The sequence below is a fragment of the Mustela putorius genome, unplaced genomic scaffold, assembly GCF_011764305.1.
Source record: "Mustela putorius furo isolate JIRA1106 unplaced genomic scaffold, ASM1176430v1.1 tig00000421_pilon_pilon_pilon, whole genome shotgun sequence".
NCBI classification, from domain to species: Eukaryota; Metazoa; Chordata; class Mammalia; order Carnivora; family Mustelidae; genus Mustela; species Mustela putorius.
The window spans coordinates 3,713,621-3,726,643 of NW_025421375.1; the positions used below are offsets into that span (position 1 = coordinate 3,713,621).

The window sequence follows — 13,023 nt, forward strand, 5'->3', positions numbered from 1 at the left end:
GTGAAAAAGGAATTTTCTTGGTCATCAATGTATTTCGGTTTTCTTAGGTGAAGATATAACCCATTTGAATGTTACTTTCTGTGTCTTACTATGTGATTAAAAATCCACATTATTAAACAACAGTTTTTTTTCCTATTCTGAGGTTGAACAGGACTACTCATGTTCTATATGTATGTATACATACATTTATACACACATACATATACATATATATTCTTAAAAAAACTCAGTCTTTTGCTTTCTGTTGTCTATCTATTCTTTTTCTTTCTTTCCTTTTTTTTTTTTTTAAATTTCATTTATTTTAGAGAGAGAGAGTGAGAAAGACCACTAGTAAAAGGGAAAGGTAGAGGGAGAAGCAGACTCCCTGGTGAGCTGGAGCCCCATGTGGGACTCGATGCTGACCTGAACTGAAGGCAGATACTTAAATAACTGAGCCACCCAGGCACCCTCTCCATTATTTCTTAATAATTCTTCCCTTTTGGGGTCTTGAAGGAAACTGAAGTAGATAAGAGAATGTTTGAGATGGTTGAAGAGATAGAGTTACCTTATTCATGACAACTTACTGTGGAACTATAGGTTACTGAGGTAATAACATTGGCTTGAGAAACTGTGGTTTATTTGGGCCAGGTAAAAATACTAAGTTTTTGAGCTTCTTTAAAAGAAAACATTTAAATTGAAGGCTTGGAACCATTTCTCCTACCTCTCTCTCTGCAGTGGACTACTCATTCAAAAAAAGATTTGCCTTTATGTAATCATTCTAGGTAAGCATATACCTAAGAAACATAGAAATTGGGTGCTCTATATTAAGATAGCAGCTTCTAATCCACCATGAGATCATGAAAGGTATGCCCTTGACAGGAGATTGATTAGTCCCACACAGGATGGAAAATTCATTCTTCCCCAAAAGTCTTCTCCGGTCAGAAGCAGTGCCAGTTAAGGTTGGCCTTTTTAGCCAAATAATTATACCACAGCCCGAGTGGAATTGTTAATCAGAATCAGATTCAGATGGTTTGCTTCAAATCACAAAGGATAATAATGCTTAGAAATAAAATCATATGATACATACCGGAAAAGAAGAATATCACTGTAAGTATTAAAACATTCATTGGTTATGCTGTGGTTACACACACACACACACACATATTTTTATATTCAATGTAAGTGTTATGATGTGGAGTAGGATAAATAAAATAAAATGAAATAAATAAAATAAAATGAAAATTCTCAAAAACAAAAACAAAAAAAGATTTGCCAAGGTATACCTAGAGTTGAAATATACTTAATAATCAAGGTGAACAAGAGAGACTGAAACAGGTGGCAGTGATGGTAAAGTGTAGGCTGGCCTCCAAGTACTGAGACATACACGTATGGAGAGAAGGTTGGAAGGTTTTGAGTTGGTATTTTGAAATATAAAGTGTTCTAACATATTCTGGCTTCGTTTGGACTTCGACCTTTGAAAAGCCATTTACGACCACTTTTCAAATTATTTTTATGGCTCTTCATCTGTGGATTTTTAGAGCTTTCTTTGATAAGATATCATTAATAGGTTATTGTTTCTTATAATATTCAAGGGTTAGAATATTATTAGGTTAAATCAAATTATCAGTAATGTCCTGAGTCCTAGTGACCCTTTCTTCTTATTTATAAGCATTTTGCCATGTTAAGGGACCAGAAACGATTTCTTTTTATAATGAATGTGGGTGAGACTTAATGCATACTTTGTATTTCAACTGACTTTATTATATAAGCATTTTCAAGCAAAGAGACTTTATTTTATGTAGAGTATAAGAATATGCGTGGGTCAGTAAGGACAGGGCATTTTGTCCTCTTACCCTTTAACTCTCATATTAAAATGGTTTTATTCTTCTGAATTTCTAAGAGGAAGTTTTCTCCCTTATTGTAAAAGCCAGTAGATTTCCCGAGTGTCCTTGCATGATTTATTCATGGCCTACTTGTGTAGTAGCAAAAGAAAAGAATTATACATTACATTTTTTTTTATCTTGTGCAAGAGCAATTTAAAAAAATATATATTTGGTAAGACCTTTAATAAAATTTTTAATGAGTTGTCTTTCTAACTCATAGTAATTATAAAGAGTACTGTCTCCTCCATTATCATGGTTCAGAGCAGGGTCTTTTTTTTTTTTTTTCCCTAGCTGGGATATGTGTTGTTTCCATATTACTTCTGCTTTTTTTGGTTAAATATTCTTCTGTTTAAGAAAATCTAAGGTGGGGCGCCTGGGTGGCTCAGTGGGTTAAAGCCTCTGCCTTCCGCTCGGGTCATGATCCCAGAGTCCTGGGATCGAGGCCCACATCGGGCTCTCTGCTCCTCGAAGAGCCTGCTTCCCTCTCTGTCTCTCTGTCTGCCTCTGCCTATTTGTGATTTCTGTCTGTCAAATAAATAAATAAAATCTTAAAAAAAAAAAAAAAAAGATTGGAACTGCCTTTAAAAAAAAAAAAAAAAGAAAGAAAATCTAAGGTGAACCCATACTTAAGATAGTGTTTAAATCATACCTGGATGAATGTAATAAATTTATTAGTAACATTTTGTCCACGATTAAAACACTAAATATCACCAATATCTGAGATAGTTAGTCTGTCATTAACCAAAATTTTCCCTCCCTTCCTTCCTTCCTTTCTTTCCTCCTTTCTTTCTTTCATTCTTCTTTCCTTTATTGCCTTCTGTCCTATCCTCCAAAAGTTCTAGCAGTTGAATACATGAGGAATGGATAAATGATCTCATGTAATTATTTGTTTACTATTCTTCCTCCCTTTTTTTTTTTTCTTTAAAAAGATTTTATTTATTTACTTTAGAGATAGAGTGAAAACGGGAACAAGGCTGGGTGGGTGGGAGGGGGGGGAGGGAGAGGAGTAGAGGGAGAGAGAGGGCAGACTTCATGCTGAGGCTCCATCCTACCCCCTAGAGATCATGACTTGAGCTGCAATCAAGAGTTGGGACCTCCAACTGATTGAGCCATCCAGGGGCCCCTCTTTCCTCCTCTTTTTAGACTGTAAATTCTCTGAGGACAAAGACTACACTAATCTTATTCACCTCCATTTACCTAATGCCTTGGATTAGTAAGTAGTCGGAATTCAGTAAAGTATTTGAATGAAAGAGCCAATGAATAATAAAACATATTATGAATGCATCTTTTTGAAATCATCCTTGTTAAAAATATGTTTCTTGTCTATTGCAATAGATTGTAAAATATGCTGGGGAGAAATTGTAATAGGAAAAGAGAAATATTTTTAATAGAATATTTCAACATTTGCTACTTGTTTTTTAACAGTAAAAGAGAAGTACGGTGAACAATCAATTTAAAGTGGTTTTTAAAACTAAACTTTTGATGATTTTGGATTAATCTTTTGAACTACAGTTGCCCATGTGACCTTGATTGGCTCAACTAACTTATGGCCCAACTAAATTAAAATAGTTTGAGGGCATAATATGGAAATACTCATATTTTTATAATAAGTATCAGTTTTAAGGGTTTTAATTCAAACATGATGTGGGCCTATGTAGATAATAGCATTTTTGTTATTTATTTCAAATTGTAACTTGAGAATTTTAAGGATTGAAGAGTGTTTCCAAGCATAACAGAAAATTATGTGCTCTTGGGTTCAGAAATTATTATTTAAGCAAAATAGGCCTGACTGATCAGAAACACAAGGACCAAAGTAAGTGTGTGTAACTTCCCAAAACAAGGTTAGTATTTGGGCTGTTCATTTAATTGTTGGATAACAGGTGTGTACAAATACTTCAGTTATTTAGGTGATGGAGGGAAAAGAAGCTCACTACTAACTACAGTGTGGGCCTCCGTAAGGTAGGAAGTAGTCGTAAATTTGCACTTGATACTTTATGAACTTAATTTGATCATTTGTTTAGAAAGGCTATTAATACTTGGCTATACAGCAGTATACTTTGGAGAGGAAGACTCTGCTCAGTGTTTCATAACATCTTTTCAGCTCTATCTAATTGTAATATCTCTGTTACTGTTTACTTAGCTTTTGTCTCCTTGTGACTTTAGGATATATTTTCATCTTACATTTTTCTCTAGGCATCCACAAGGACAAAGATAAACCTCCCAGTTTCTCTGTTGTCCTTGAGACTTTGAGGCGTACCTTGACAGATTACCAGAACAAGCTGGAAGAGGCGTCTAATGAGGTAACACTTGCACTATTTGGCTCCACACTTCTCGCCTTCGGCCTGCAGCACTCTGGTTCCGTGCTTGTTACAAAGGTCAGAAAGATTGGGAATGTTGAATTGACAGCTTCCCAGATACAAAAAATAATAAATTGTCTGTCGCTGTTCTTTCTTTAAGTGTGGCCTAAAGTCGTGTCTCACTTATGGTTTTGTTAACTCTAAAGTCATACCATTATTTTCAAAGTTACGAAGACTCTGTCACTTCTTGGCCTTCAAAATTTATCTATTTGAAGTTAATAAAAAATGACACAAGTCATCTAAGGTAATATGTATTCAATTTGAATGTTAACATGGTTTTAGGAAATTAGGACTAGGTAGTGGAAATTCCAGTTTTGTCAAGATTTTAGGGTAAGATTTCTACAAATTACGGAAGTCTTAACAAAACAAGAGAGAAAAACCAGTATCTGTCTGATGTAGCCTGGTAGTTTTTGGTTTGCTGATTTAAAAAGCTCGTGCTTCTATTTTTCATCTCATTTGTGTTGTTTATTGTGCGGGTTGGTAATTTTCTTGGGTATTAAAATGTTTTATGAATTTGTGCTTTAAAAATTGAAGAGTTTGTTTAGTTGGCTCTTGTCAAACTAGAGAGTATGAAATAATTACAGGAAATACAATTAGTTAGCAAAACAACCAACAGATTGTTCAAACCAAAGACAAGCCACAGAGCATGGAATTCACTGTCTATCTTTTTGTGTATTTGTTTCTTTCAAATAACACAAGGCCACGCAGCCATTCTGTTTCACATTTCAGAGGAGGTTCATTTTACTATAGTTTACCATGGTCAACAAAGAAGGAAAAGTGAGGTCTTCTTAATACCCTCTGTAATTGTTCAAAGGGCAAAAAGAAAGTGACCATGGAAATAATTAAATTTCTATAAAGAACAAACACTGCTAAGTCTTTACTAGTGAGACAAGACAACCTGTATTGTTAGTAGTTTATGCAACTCTTCTGAGACCTAGGTCTGGACGCTGCAGGGTAACTAGGAACACATTACCCACAGCGAATTGTTATTTGGGAGGATGAATGTCACGTGATCCTTAGCACAGTTGAAAAGTCGACTCAGCAGGCTTTGGCTTAGTAATGTGCTTTGTTGTGAACCAGTGCCAGAGACAGCAGTGGGGAGACCAAGGGGGTGGCTGCAAAGAAAGCAAAAAGAGCAGTCTGACAGAAAGAAGAATGAACTGTCAAAGAAAATAAATCACAAGCGGAGCAGGACCAACTGATGACCTGCCACAAGCCTTCCCAGTAGGACTGCATGTGACCGACCCTGAAGTTGTCATATGGAGTGAGAGACCCCTGAATACCCCCATGATGTATAGAAACAGCAGTCTCGCGCTCTCTGTGCTTTTCTTCTCTCTGTATAGATGCCACTGCTTTTGGCATTTTGGTCCGGTAGGAGTTTAAGAATAAAGTTGTATTTGTTTACAGTAAGCACGAAATCCTTTATCCAGTCATCGAGGGAAAAACAGGAACATCACTGACATTTTAAGCTTGAATGCTTTTTCTTTTTCACCACGTGAACTCATGACAGAAATGACAGGGTTAACCAAAAGAAATAATTTTTCAAGATTCTTAATCGCTTTTGGAACATTGGCATTTAAGTAATTGCCTAAAACAACATTTAAAGATTAGCTTTTGAATGACTCACCCTGGAAAACATAAAAAAAAGTAACTTACATTTTCTTTCATCAGCTAAACAGCATGAATGATGCTAAAGAAAAGGCATCGAGTGAACTTGATTCTACCAAACAGAAGATAGAGTCTCACACTAAAAATATAAAGGTATTATGACTTAGAATAACCTTTTCCTTTTGTATTCAGAAACAATTATGATTACCTAGGGAATGCTTTTAAAGTAGAGATATCTGAAAATGTATCTCCCTATTTTTTATTAAGTACATTTGGATACAATTTTGATTTTTTATTGTTGATCAAAGTAACAAGAATGTATTTTTCACTAAAAAAATAAAACTTGGTTGGAAATTATTTTGGTTAAAGGAAAGATGTATTTCCTAGATTTAATAATTATAATACCATAGATTCAAAAAATGATTTAAGATTTAATGCCCAGCCCCAGATCCGTATTCAACATATTTTACATAATCACATCAGTATTTGGAGTCCGTTTTCATCATTTTAGGGTGGAGCAATTGTTTTTAGAGCATCATGCCTAATAATGGGCTGAGACTGCATCTGGCTAAGGTCCAAGGCAAGAGTTTATTTTATTTTCTGCGCTGGGTTTCTGTACTACATCTTTGCAAAATTATACTGAGGCAAGTCTCAGAGTTGGAAATTTTTTGTGTTGGTTCATATTGAGTTTGTCGTGGACATACTTCAGTAGAATTTGTTAATAAGGTTTAAGAAGAAATAGCTCAGAATTTTATGTCACACACTTGAGATTTTTATTGGTATTTGGATGTCATTGGGAGGTAAATGTTCTTATATTAAATGTAAAACATTTAAAAGTTTTTTGAGCTGCCAAGCTATTTTTTTTTTATAAAGAATTGAAAGGAAAACTCCTTTTCAAAGAGCTTTCTGGAATTAGCCATCTTAGGAATATTTGATGTTCAGTGTTAAAGCTTAATAGTTTTTTCTAACTTTTGAGCGATAGAAAATTGATTTCAGTAAATTACTGTAATCTTTAGCATTGTAGCCAAATGCTTGTGTTTGTGATTATTTTATGGTAAAGTGTGGGAGGTCTTCATTATTATGTATTTTGTCTTTGCAACCTCGGCCCCTTTACTGGCCGGCCTTCATGCAGTCTCTCTATTTTGCATCTCGGACAGGACCTTCAGGATAAACTGGCTGATGTGAGTAAAGAGTTAAGTCATTTACGCACGAAATGTGCAGACAGAGAGGCTCTCATAAGCACTTTGAAAGTGGAACTACAAAATGTGCTGCACTGTTGGGAGAAAGAAAAGGCTCGAGCAGCCCAGTCGGAGAGTGAACTGCAGAAGCTTGCCCAGGCTTTCCAGAAGGATACTGAGGTATTACCTGACACAGGACGCCTGGCAGGAAAGGCCTTCACTAATCTCAGTTTTCTAAATTTACATACATCAAGTGGCTGCTTTTACTGTGATTCAATCTAATTCACAAAATTGTTCTGAACCGACTCTTTTGAAATATTCATGTCAGCCATGAAATCGGTCACTCCATTACTCTAGTGTCATACCATTTTGGAGAGAAGTAATGGAGTTTAACCCCTCTGTCACTTGTGTGGCTTCATCTCTCTAGAACATCATATCCTAAGCACTGAGGCTCCCAACAGTTTTTTCAAAATGTGCCTCTTTGCCGGTGACAGAATTATTTCTTATTTCAGTGGTTTAGTAGCTGAACATGGTGGAAAGAATATGTTTTTTATAATCAGAAAGAACCGGACTTGGCTGCTGATACTCCTATTTATAAACTGTGAATATGGACAAGCCACGCACCTTAGTCTCCCCACATCTTAGTTTCCTTATGTGCAAAACAGGAATAACATCTTTAATAGTCTCTGTATTCTTTATAACTGTAGGATATTAACCAGCATTTTGGAAAAGACAAGTCCCACAATATTGAAACTTTATTTAGATGTCCTGAGAGTTGCCTATCTATTTTTATTTATTAATGAGTTCTTAAAATATTATGACAAAACTTTTCTATTTTGTATGAGCCTGTGTGAATGGAATTGTTATCTTATATATTCATTTACCCATGGGATATAGAGCTAGTTTAGCTAGTGTGGAACCAGTTTATCTGAGTTGTCCTGCATATTGAGTTCATTACTCCAACAAATATGAACATGAATGCCAAGAGAGTAAAAAGGAAACATTCTTTCCACTCTTCTTACAGTCTGGGATTTAAATTGTGTCCACATGAAGGGGCTGGAATTGTTCTACGCATCAGATAATGATTAAAGGAAAGGAAACTAGAAGCCTGCCTGTATTGTAAAGTCAGCATGTCTACAGCGTTGTGGTTGGGTTCAACATGTGTGAATTGATTTTGGATCTTGAGATTCTCTTTTCACGCCAAATGGATGATTATCATGCATGGTTTGTCACAGCCCAAGCAAAAAGGACATAATGGCGACACAGTGAATTATCCTTTAGGATGAACTCGATCACTTGGCAAAATGTGGAGGGTGAAGACTTTTAGTGCCTGAATGTTACATTTGGTTAGTTATATTTAATAAGATTTTTAAACATCTCAACCCCGTTGAAAATGCAAAAGACATCTTTAATTGCTTAAAAAGAAAAAGGCATAACATATTTATGAGGATTCTTCTGATATCCTAACTCAAGTTTGTGGTTGTAACTACATATCAAAATTTTTTTTGGTTTTAACTTACTATATTTGGAAAAAGGCAAGGTGGCATATAGAGAGAATTAGAGATACACATTTTTATATTATATATGTATTATATATACACACATATGATACATATATACATAAATAATATATACATATATTCATATATATAAAAAATTTCCCCACAATTTATAATTACACAACCTTTATATACAGGTTTCCTTATCTAGAAGATTAGTATTTCTATTTTTCCCCTCTCAAATTTTCTCCTTTTTAACATTTTTCTTGCTGATCTACTAAAAAAAAAAATAAAGGAACTTATTTTGTCTACATAAAATATTCTTTTACAGCTTTACACTGACCTTGTCTTGAGTTCCAGTCTTGGGCACTTTATAGATGAAGCACTTTATAAAGAGAAGCGTTTGGCATTTTCGTAAATAAACTCTTTCTGTGTGTTCAAGATGGGTTCAGCTTTTTACTGAATTCTATGACATAGTGTTTCTGGGTTGTTAAACAGTGGATGGTTTAGTTACTACAATGGCAACATCATTTTGAGAACTTTTTGTTATGTATTTCTTTCTTTTTTTTTTTTTTTTAAAGATTTTATTCATTATTTGACAGAGAGAGAGATCACAAGTAGACAGAGAAGCAGGCAGAGAGAGGGGGGAAGCAGGCTCCCCGCTGAGCAGAGAGCCTGATGTGGGGCTTGATCCCAGGACTCTGGGATCATGACCTGAGCCAAAGGCAGAGGCCTAACCCACTGAGCCACTCAGGTGCCCCTGTTATATATTTCTAATTGGACAGTTTGGAAAATATGTCGTCGGCAGCTGTGTCCATTTCTTTTTGCCTGTTACTTCGTAGTATTTAAACACCTTGAAATGCCCAATGTGCAAAATACTATATGAACTTACCAGGAAAACAAATGAGCCCCTCTTCCTATCTCTCATATCACTGTCTGCTTTGCCTAAGGGGCTGAGGATAGATTTCCTATAAGTGGTAAGCAAACTAGAGTCTCTGGAGGAGGAAGAAAGCTGAGTAATTGTGTACATGTAAAGCACAGATATTGGTGTAACTTAGTCTTTAACAGAGCTGAGTAGCACTCTTCTCTCTATAAAGGTTTTCTGACTTATATAACATCTATTTTGGCAAATGTAAATATGAAATTATAGGATTGCTGTCCTGATAGCTAGTCAAAAGGGCTTAGAAACAATTAGTGCAGATATGTCCTGTCAGTGCTGAGAAAGCTGATGCCCAAACAGTTACTTAGGTCACATCCACAGGAGGAGCAGAGCTGGGGTCAGAACCCTGGTCTTCTGGCTTCTAGACTACAGATTTTGTTTTTGAATGCCAAGTTTAAGCAATTCCAAGTTGGGTTTTTTTTTTTTTTTAAGACTTTGTTTATTTATTTGACAGAGACAGAGAGAGAGGGAACACAAGCAGGGGGAGTGGGAGAGGGAGAAGCAGGTTGCCCGCAGAGCAGGGAGCCCGATGTGGGGCTTGATCCTAGGACCCCGGGATCACGACACCTGAGCTGAAGGCAGACACTTAATGACTGAGCCACCCAGGTGCCCCAGCAATTCCAAGTTCTTATCTGATGCTTTTAAATGTCAAAAAAGTCACTCAAAATGACAGTGTATTTCAAGACTTGGGTATTTTAATTCCTTTCCAAGTTTTTGAAACAAATTCTTCCCCACATGTAATATGTATTTTACTTCTTACAGTGTTGATATACTGGAATTAATTTTTCTTTTTTTTCTCACAGGAGAAGCTAACCTTTCTTCATACCTTATATCAGCACTTGATAGCAGGCTGTGTGCTCATGAAACAACCGGAAGGCATGCTGGATAAATTCTCTTGGACTGAGCTTTGTGCAGTCTTGCAGGAGAATGTTGATGCCCTGATCGCAGACCTCACCAGGGCTAATGAGAAGGTAACTGTCCTCAGGCACCAGATACCTCTATTAAATTCAGTGACATTTGTCCACATCACAGTATCATTAAGAGGGGCTGACATTCATCTTATTTCAAAAAGAATTTGGATGTTAATAATTCAATACCATTAATTATGGCTTGTCTACAACTCAGTTTGATGCCATTGCTGTGGGCATGTAAATGTGACTGAAGTCTGTATGAAGTCTCTAAGCTCCATACTCTGTGCAGGACATGCTAATACTACTAGCCAGTATTAGCCACAGGGACCTAATTAAAAGAAAATAAATTAATCTTACTGATGAAGCAATTCAAAGAACTTAGTCATTTACATTAATAAACCAACTCTTTATGTTAGCATAAAATAGAAACAAGATACAGTTATTCAAAAACATGATCTTAACATTTTTGCCCAGGAAATAACGAGGTGTTACTTTAAAAGCACTTAAAAATTTAAAATCATGTTTATGGTATTTCTTGAATCATAACAAACTGTGTATTAACAGGCCCCATTCAGTGCTGTAGTGTGTTCAAAGTGTAGATGGTAGCAGAAAACAGGGGACTTCACCAGCCCAGGAATTCAGTCTTTCAAAAAAAAGCCCCAAAACAACCCTCCCCCCCAAAACCCCAACAGGCCCTCTTTTCGTTATGGAAAATTAAAATGGCTTAGCAGACCAATGTATTCTGCTGATAAAGATACTGATTCTCATCCCGGCTCTACTGACCTGGTCAGGACTGTATTATGTGGTCTAGTTTCCAGATCTTAGTTGCCATGGCATTTGCTCTTACGAGATGTGAAAAAAAAAAAACAACCTGTTACCTGAGTTGTTTTTTTTTCCCCCTCCTCCAATCTGTTGAACTAATGAAACAGCATCTTGGCTGTTTCATAAAATTGTATAAAATACAATTTTACAGTAAGAACATTTTTCCTTGGTTTGATTGGCAAACACAACCTTAGGCACTGAGAAGTAGGATTAAGGAAATGAGGGAACACATTGTGAGAAGCACAGATGCTGTTCATGATTGAGAATGTGTGTGTAATGGGTTTGAAAATTACTGATAATTAAAATGAGTATATGTTTGAACCCTCTGAGATGGTATTATGTTTTAATAGTTTTTCATAGTTTCAAAACATCATTAATTGTCGTACATGTTAGATGATGATTTTCTTTCTGGTGTTTTGAACGTGAAGTAAAAAATGGTTGTAACATTCTGTTTTATTATATGTAAAATGTTAGTAGATTTGTAAATCTCATTGAAATACTTCATTTCCCATTGAGATATGTGAATAGCTTGAGTTTTGGTTCTAGAAGTAAAAATATTTTTAATTTTCTCAGTAAAGTTGATTATAGAATGAGTAACTTTATTAGAAAGAGAAAAAAGATTTATTATCTAAGCACAGATACATACAAATGACCCCATTTTCTCCTACGATATGATAATTTGTCCTACCAATTTCTGTTTCTTTTTTTTTTCTTTTCCATTTTAACTTAAAATTTTTAAGTGAACTTAAGGAACGAAACATAGTAGAAGATTCTGGATGGTGTTTGGGGGGTTGCTACAAAGACATGTTTTGTGAACATATCTCATTCTCTGTTGTGCAACCCTATTTAGATAAGTCACCTGGAGTATATCTGTAAAAACAAGTCTGATACGATGAGAGAACTTCAGCAGACCCAGGAAGACACCTTTAACAAAGTGGCTGAGCAGATCAAAGCCCAGGAGAGCTGCTGGCACAAACAAAAGAAGGAACTGGAGCTGCAGTACTCGGAGCTCCTCTTGGAGGTGCAGAGGAGGGCACAGGTGCGCTGCTTCTGCCAAGAGCTTTACCAGTACGGTGCTCGGTCTTTTGTTATTGCCAGTGTTTTCTTTGAGTACCAAAGCGAAATCAGTTTAGAACTTTTTGAGAACCACATAGAACTTGTCAGGCATACATGCATATGATTGTGCAAACACACACATATATGTTGGATTTGATTGAGAACGGAAGTTATGGGTAGTTAACATGACCGAATTTTTTCATATACAAATTATTGTCATCATAGCTTATATTGTTAACTGTGATCCCTTCCCCATCAAGAATAACATACTGATAGTGTCTACTTTTTGTTGTTGTTGTTGTTACTGACTTTAATAATAGTTCATGTGTTCCCAAGATCAGATACTTAGAACCTGACTCAGTATTTAACCTCTTTATTTGGACCATTATTATACTGGGTCATACTTGTATTGGCAAGTTTAATTAAAGGAAAGAAACCATATTATTTTTATTTGTCAAAAAATAGTTTCAGATTGCTTAAAAGAACACGATTCTGCTTTCCGTATGTGAACTTATACCGTTCTCTGTGAATTTGAAGAGTTAATACATTCACTAAAAGTAGCCATGTGTTTGGTGTGTGTGATATGGTCTGCATTTTCTACTACTGAAATAAAAGACCTAAACAATTTATTATATTTTCTTTAGAGGTACCATTGGCATTCAGTGACATGAACAGATTTTAAGTGTATAGTTTGATGTTTGGATTGATGCAAAGACCTATGGAACCATATTCCACTTAAAACTTAAATTATTTCGTTACCCAGAAAGTTCTTCTGTGCCTTCTTCTGGTT

General features: G+C 35.7%; 1 protein-coding gene across 1 annotated transcript in view; it reads left to right on the forward strand.

Annotated features, from left to right (window-relative positions):
* Window positions 1-13,023, forward strand: part of CCDC171 (coiled-coil domain containing 171) — a 299,006-nt gene that overhangs the window by 112,302 nt on the left and 173,681 nt on the right. The window contains 5 exon segments of the mRNA XM_013063104.2: window positions 4,056-4,162; window positions 5,891-5,980; window positions 6,985-7,185; window positions 10,248-10,415; window positions 12,028-12,216. Of these exon segments, the coding sequence (XP_012918558.2) occupies window positions 4,056-4,162; window positions 5,891-5,980; window positions 6,985-7,185; window positions 10,248-10,415; window positions 12,028-12,216 (755 nt within the window).